The sequence below is a fragment of the Pundamilia nyererei genome, unplaced genomic scaffold (genome assembly GCF_000239375.1).
Source record: "Pundamilia nyererei isolate P.nyererei 1_Seehausen unplaced genomic scaffold, PunNye1.0 scaffold00001, whole genome shotgun sequence".
Lineage (NCBI taxonomy): Eukaryota > Metazoa > Chordata > Actinopteri > Cichliformes > Cichlidae > Pundamilia > Pundamilia nyererei.
The window spans coordinates 4,211,688-4,219,135 of NW_005187402.1; the positions used below are offsets into that span (position 1 = coordinate 4,211,688).

Sequence of the window (7,448 nt, forward strand, 5' to 3'; positions counted from 1 at the left end):
TGTGTGTGTGTGTGTGTGTGTGTGTGTGTGTAAAACAATACCATAATACTGATACTGACTTTGTGAGGCACACAAAATGTGCCTAGTCAGCAAGTTTAAATGTTTTTTAAAAACTCCTAAAAGCTTGATCTGTGCTTTATCCCGTGATGCAGGTCATTGTAATACAAGGATCCAGTGCCAGAACTGAGGCAGTAAAACTTTCCATCCTTTCCCCCGTCTCCCCTGTACTCCTCCTTGAAGTCACTTCTCTCCTAGTTTATCAGTCCTTCGTGGCTGCTATAACGAGGATCAGCATGAAAAAGCTGAAGTGCATTACAATCAAATAAGCCATCCCATCCCGAGGAGGCGAGACTGTTACGGTCTTTTTCTCTGCCGCCACACGCACACAGGCTGCCCTGTCTCCTGTAGCCTGCAGATGTCGCTGTTGAAGCACTTTGATCAGAATTTGAATCAAGGATACTTTCATGCAAATTGAGAAAATAGATTTTATAAATGATACTGAGACTTGAAAATGGTTTATTTGAGCCTTTGCTGCTTTTTAATAATTATATTTTTGTCTTTCAAGAGACAGAGGAGCAACCTTCTCTATATTAATGGATCTTTAAAACAAATAAAAAGATTTTAATAATAATGAAACACATCACCCTGTGAAGCAATTGTCTGCTTCCTATCAGAACTTCAGTTTGCCAGTACCACATCAGACTCTGTTATTCATAGCAATGTATGGAGACTCTTTAGAAACTTTCTAACAGTTATCAAAATTAGTGCTACAAAGTGCTTTACAAAAACAAAATAAAATGCGACTGTAAAGACCTTAATAAAACCATTTATAAAAAGCAGTTTTAAAATCTGTTTTAAATGGAGTCGTGTAAAGCTGAAGGTCAGCGTCAAGAATAAAACAGTGAGAGTCAATAGATGAGAATAAAAAAATAAATAAAAAGAGAAGAATATAACAGAAGCTAAACAGGCCTATAAAAAAAGTCAATATAACTTTTACAAATAAAGACCTAAGATTTGAAAAGGCTTGAAAATTCATTCAAAAGAAGACATAGACAAAGCCAAGAGTTCCCCATGTTCCTCACTGAGGAGCTCTAACAGCATGTCTTGTCTTGAAGCACGAAGTGGGAACAGTCAGAGGGTTCCTGCCTGGACCTGTGCTAGCATGGCAAGCTAGGAATATTAGCCAGAGGAAAGATACCTTAGAGACAGCTTTGAGCCATCATAACAAATGAAAGTCCTTCCTTAAACTGAATGTCTAGTTGATGTTTTGTCACAGTATTGATGTTGGTCACTTTTTCTAGATGGGCTTTAATAGCTAAAAGTTCTGGCTTATGTTAGCTAATTGAGACAAAACAGCTAATCTCCTAATGCAGTGGCTAATCTTAGCTTGCTTCCTTGTAAAATAAATCATTTGTATCGAAATTCAATTTGTTCAACTTGTTTTTCATCTTTATGTGGAGAAAAAAAATTGAATGCATAAAATGTGCTTCATGGTCTTCATTTAGCTTCATAAGTATTTGGACACTAACTTCACGCTGATCGTTTAATTTAAAATCCACTGTGGTATCAAAAAAGTCTTACTGTCCAAAGAATTATGGACCTGACTGTCGGATTTAGGTCTTTCACCACTGTGGGAAACAGTGATGTGTTTTTACACTCCTTTACAGTGCCACTTTTTTATATAAAGTCATGCTTGTTGTTTTCTATCCCACATTTCAATGTTTTTGATGCACATAGAATTTGAAAATTATACATTTCAGTGCTGCATTCATAAACTTTAATCCTTATCAATCATCCTTATCACTTTGGTTGAGATCCATTTGAATGAGTTACTTTCAGTTATAAGTTAACATGTATGAACTGGATTGTCCTCCCATTCTGGCACACAGGTCAATAATAATAAATAATTACATGATATTTAGCCTTATTAAAACGCGATGCTAGAAGCTCACGCCAAACAGAGAACGCTATTACACGCACGCAAGCACGCACCCACGCACAACATGCCCACTCCACAGTATTTGCTGTTCAGGGGGGAAAGCCCTGTAATCAGTCTCTCCACAGGATGGCAGTATGAGTCTGAGTGTGTACCCGCGCGTGTGTCTGCGTGTGTGTGTATGCGCTCCTGCGTGTGCGTGAATCTGCGTGGGAGTTCCTTCTTTCGCCATTCCGGGGTGTTGCCAGCTGCACGGCACCGCTTGCAGAGGCGTCCTGGAGAGGTAGAGCCTGCGCGTCTCTCCTCTCTCCAAGGCGTCTCTTCGGCCTCTTAACCTCCAGAGTCTACCCCCACCACCCCACCCCCCGACTCCACCAGCAGCAGCAGCACCACCACTGCTATACCAGCACCCCCTCACACACACCAACCCCCCTCCCGCCCCCTCTCAGAAAACAAATTCGGGATCCAAGCATGCCACAACAGCAGCTAGGTATCCGCCTATCCTCCCCCAAAGTCACCGCAGGCGCAGCAGCAGGCTTCCCCCGTCCGAGAGAGCACGGAGACTCCACCGAGTGATGCCACTACTGCAGCAAGAAAAGCACCCAGCAACCGCGCATACTGTCGACGCCTGCCGGAGGACCCGACACCACAATCTCGGCCCTTGACAGAAGAGAGAGCCCCCCCTTTCCCCAAACCCCTTCGGCTCTATTCCCGTCCCGACTCCAGGATGTCCGACTGCAACGCAAGTCCCACCGACCGGGTGATCAAATGTAGGCATGTCAAACCCTGCACGGCCAGTGAGAGCTCCTCTGTGCCAATAATCTGCTGTAACTCATCGTTATTTTTTAGTTTGTTTTGTTTGTTTTTTTAATTTAATTTTATTTTATTCTGTTTGCATCCCTGCCGTTGCACCACTGTCTCTTATTCGCACGTGTTTTGCTCATCATTTATTATGACTATCATTATGGTTCTTTTCCCATAGCACCTAATTATTACAATAAAAACAGCATATTTTGGCTGGCGTGTCAGCATGCATGTGCCTCTGAACCATACAGGGGAGGGAGGTGGTGATGGAGGTGGGGGGGGGAGTAAAGGGGGTGGGGGTATCCAGCACGGTACGCCATAATCAGGGTCTTCCCTCGTTATTCTATTAGAATTCACCCCCTCACCGTGGCATTACCCCCTTTCTAACTGAGGGGGGTGGAGGGGGGGGGGGTGTCTCTTCCTCTATGTATAGCCAAAGCGTTTGCGCGACACCCCTGTGCTGCATGAGCTCCATACGCGTTCCACTCCTAGCGGTGGCTTCGCGTTACTGAATAATACCCCACAGAGGCACAGCCGGGAGAGTGATAAGAGGTAAAAGCAGGGAGGGAGATGAGCATCTTGTTCCAATGAAACATCGAGCGGTGTGACGATGACAGCGAAAGGCAGACATAAAGGTAAATAAATGTCGAGCGTACGACCCGCGATAGCCACCGTTCCGTGCTTCTGCTGTGGATGTGGGCATAGTGTCACGGGATGATGTTGCATGTATGCAACGGTGTAAGAAGAGCGCGGGGGGTGAGGGGGGGGAGGAATGGGTAGGATGCTGCTTGAAGGGGGATCGCCATTCGGAAGGGGCTTTTTTCTTTTTCTTTTTCTTTGTTAGCTTTCTGTCATCGATGCTTGTGTGCTGCATATCTGACTGCACGTGATGCCTTCTCTGTGTTAGATGTGCCGAACTGTGCGTCCATATGTTGGCCTACATTATCTTCTATTTGTTTGTAAATCAAATCCGAGTCAAAATCAGATTATTGATTGGAACAGCAGGTAGGCGGACAACTTTGCCAGGCCGAGTGCGCACCGTCATCCCCCCTGTGAGTTTGGCGTACCGGCCGCTGATGTGTGTGGTTGTAACGTCTTGTAACGTTTAACCACCGGTGACCATGACATGGCTCGACCAGCTGTTGTAAACCCACGTTTTTATTAGTAGTATCGTTATTATCATTTTCAAACACGGCCCTGAGTGTCAGTGGGTGATTCTGCTAATCCCGTGCGTATCTTATTTCCACGTCTCCGTTAAGGTCTCCCTGGCTTCCCCCCACCTCCCTTCCACCCACCCATCCTCCTCTTGTTTCTCTTGAGTGTCAAATGAGAGACAAAATGGAGTTTATGGATGCCGAGCCGCGTATCCGACCCCCATCGCCCGATGAGGATGATGCACAACGCTCTAATGGTGTTGTTGCATCATTAGATTGTGGAATATTTGATGTGTTTTGAGTCTCTCCTTTTCCCCTTTTTTTGTTTGCTTTATGCGCGGGCGGCTATATGAGGAGGAGGGGGAGGCGAGGAGGGTCTCTTGCTTGGGTTGTGATCCGTGTGAGCTTGCACAGATTGTCGTGCTTATCGGGTCACAACGAGGCTGGGCATGGCAGCGATGCTTCCACGCACGCAGCCTGTCACATGCGACGATGCCCTCTCTGTCTCTCCCACTGGCTCCCCTTAATAAACTCGCAAGGTCTCTCTGCCGGAAGAAGAGGAGCTGACAGCTGGATGCGTCGCTCGGGCATGCCCCGGTATTCCGTGGTGCGTCGTGCTCAGAAGGGGTGGGGGGTGAGAGCTCTTGCAGATTTTTGCACGTAGGAATTTAGGGCTGCGTGTGCATATGTCTGTGCTGCACCTCTGTGGAAAAACTACATGGATGCAGCTGTGCAGGGAAACCTGGATCCTCTCTGACTGCCGCATCCATCCATTAATCCCATCAGCCCTCACCCTCAAGTTACCAGCTCCCCTCCACATGTGCAGAAGCCACATATCATTTTATATTCGCAGCTCTGCTTTGCATGTGTGTTGTAATGCAGTTAGGTCAACTGAGCTCTTTTGCCAGCAGCGGAATTATCTACATCTTCGTGCATCATCCATCTCACAGACCAACACACACTCATATGCATCTTCTGTCATAAACACACCGATCCATCAGCAAGGTGAGAATGCTGTAGAGTCAACAAAGCCACAGCAAGGATGGGAGCGTCGTCAAAGAGTGGGCATTTCTGGCAGATGGACTGTGCCCGGTAGTTCCCCACATTATAGATTTTTAGCAATGTTCAGCAGAGAGCATTGCACAGACATGGAACCAAAGGACGGAGGCATAAAGAGAGGAATGGACAAAGAGGCAGAGAGTGTGGGGGCGAGGTGAGGAAGAGAGGGAATGAAAAAATGTGACAAGGCCACGGAGGAGGTGAAGTAGCTGGGGTGAGAGAGAAGGAGGCACAGAGGGACACAGAGAGAGAGAAAGGAAGGAGTAGTATTTCACACTGTTGAGTAGCAGAGCATCATCCTAATGGACTTTGCACACTCTTTGATTACTTAACCAACCCAATGCCCTCTCTGTGCATTTGTATGTATGCGTGGGTGTGTCTGTCAAAAAAGGCTTATATTTGCATTGCATGTAATGCACACTATTTGAACACAACACATGTTGAGAGTTTTGCAGAAACCCCTCTGTATATACAGTAGAGCCATGTTGATGCTATTATAGTTTCAGCAGCATAATTTAGAAACTGTTGTCTCCTCTAGTGGTCACTGGTGACACAGGACAGTCTTGCTAGCTACACACGAGTCAGTAGCTAGCAATCTTAAATATTCAAAATTTGAACTTTCATCTGTAAGTAGACCACTGACTTAATGCTATCATCAAATACTGCACTGAAATCATAGCTGCTGGGTGACGGCACGGACAGTGAGCTCATTCTTTGTGATGCTGGCTGTATTCTGGGGGGAGTTGTGAGGCTGCAGAATGAATTGCCTCAAATGTAAAAAAAAAAAAAAAAACACAAAACAAAAAACCTTTGCACAATAGGTTGGTACAATAGCTCAATAAAAATCGACAAGCTGGGCACCATTAAAGCACACAAGTGGTGCTAAAAAGCTTTCATGGGCACCAAGAGCAGATATATGTATAAAATGTGTAACAGTGTGTATTTTACCAAAGAAAGGGTTTAAAAAAGTGTAGCATGCTGCTAGGCTAACGCTTGGTTTAACAACACAAGAACAAAAAATAATGTACCTTTATGTGTAATGCTAAGTGCAGTGCTTCTGTTTTATTGATGTTTTTTTATGGCAGAATTAATATAATTAGCCTGATGACTCATATTTATTATTGGTCAGATAGTTTCAGGGCTCTGGTGTTGAGCGTGCTGGCTCACTTTCAGGGCTGACTGCGACACTTGTAGCTTAGAGCGCACCTGTTGAGAAAAATAGCCGTTGGTGTTGTGGTTTGAACTGGAATCAGCAGCTAATGCCGTGAGAAAAAACAACATTAGTACCAAGTACCATGCAAACTTAAATGACCCTCATGTTTTCCCCCATTTCATCTTAGTGTAAATCAAACACCCCAAATATCTAGTCGTTGTGTGCTGAAAACAGCCCATCAGAACACAAATTAAAACACAAATACCCCTGAATGTGACTCTGCTGGGCTTTCGGTATCCTGCAGTCTGACAGCCCTTACTCATGGTGGATATTTTGGCTTGTCAAACACAGGGTGTGACTAATAAGATTAATCATGGCTATGTTTCATTTAAATGTCCCAGTGTCAGTGTCCTGGTAGCGTGCACTCTGCTGGCTCAGCTAAGTGAAACGGGGCCATCATTATTACAGATAGTTACAACTTTTCTCCTGAAGACAAGTTGAGGTGAATGATGTGAGAAGGTCTGCACCACTAGAGTAGTGACAGAAGAGAAAAATCAACACTTTCCTGTCACCGACCGTCCCAAGCGTACGTAATAACACTGCAAACTCAGTGGATGATACTGTTGTTGTGTCATTACATCTTTTTTAGCTCAGTTGTTACAGTTGTTACTTCCGCTCTGGGTCATGATTTACTCAGGATACTGTGCTAATATGCTAGGATGCATGCTGGCAGATCATACAGGGCAGGCCTTATTATTATTATCATTTTGCTGTCTAATATCTTGTCATATTTAAGGTAAAGAAAATATCATGTGCTGAACTGCATCCTCGCACTGGTTCAAAGTGCAAAGGTCAAATATGCCTGTTATAGCTCATGACCTTTTGAACAAATCGCTACATTTTTGAAGAGTACTCGCCAAAGCTGAGTGATCCAATATGCTCACATGCATATATGCATTCATACATGCATAAACCACACACAAACACACTCAAACTCACTTGCACACACACCACATCACCTCTAGCAAGGTTTGGGGCAAAGTTGGCATATTTCCTTTTGGTGCAACATACAATCCCATGCCTCTATGTGAAATGTGCGTGTGTGTCTGTGTGTGTGTGTCGGATTGTGGCATCACTGTTGTGAGCCAGGGGTCCTACCTTGACAGGTCTGTGTTTGCCCTGTGGGGAGGGTGGCAGGGCAAAGGCTATTTATAGAGGAGGTACTCCAGAGAGAGAGAGGGAGAGAGGGATTGTCTAATGAGGACAGGCTGTTAGGGGATGGGCCGTTGTTTCAGTGTGTGTGTGTGTGTGTGTGTGTGTGTGTGTGTGTGTGTGTGTGTGT

The 7,448-nt window shown here is 45.0% G+C and overlaps 1 protein-coding gene across 1 annotated transcript in view; it reads left to right on the forward strand.

The window, feature by feature from the left end:
• Positions 1 to 2,332: 2,332 nt before the first annotated feature.
• ppp3cb (protein phosphatase 3, catalytic subunit, beta isozyme) overlaps positions 2,333 to 7,448 on the forward strand; it is a 33,283-nt gene continuing 28,167 nt past the window's right edge. Inside the window, exon 1 of the mRNA XM_013908475.1 lies at positions 2,333 to 2,706. Coding sequence (XP_013763929.1) covers positions 2,664 to 2,706 — 43 coding nt within the window. The 5' untranslated portion in view covers positions 2,333 to 2,663. The remainder of the gene's footprint in view (positions 2,707 to 7,448) is intronic.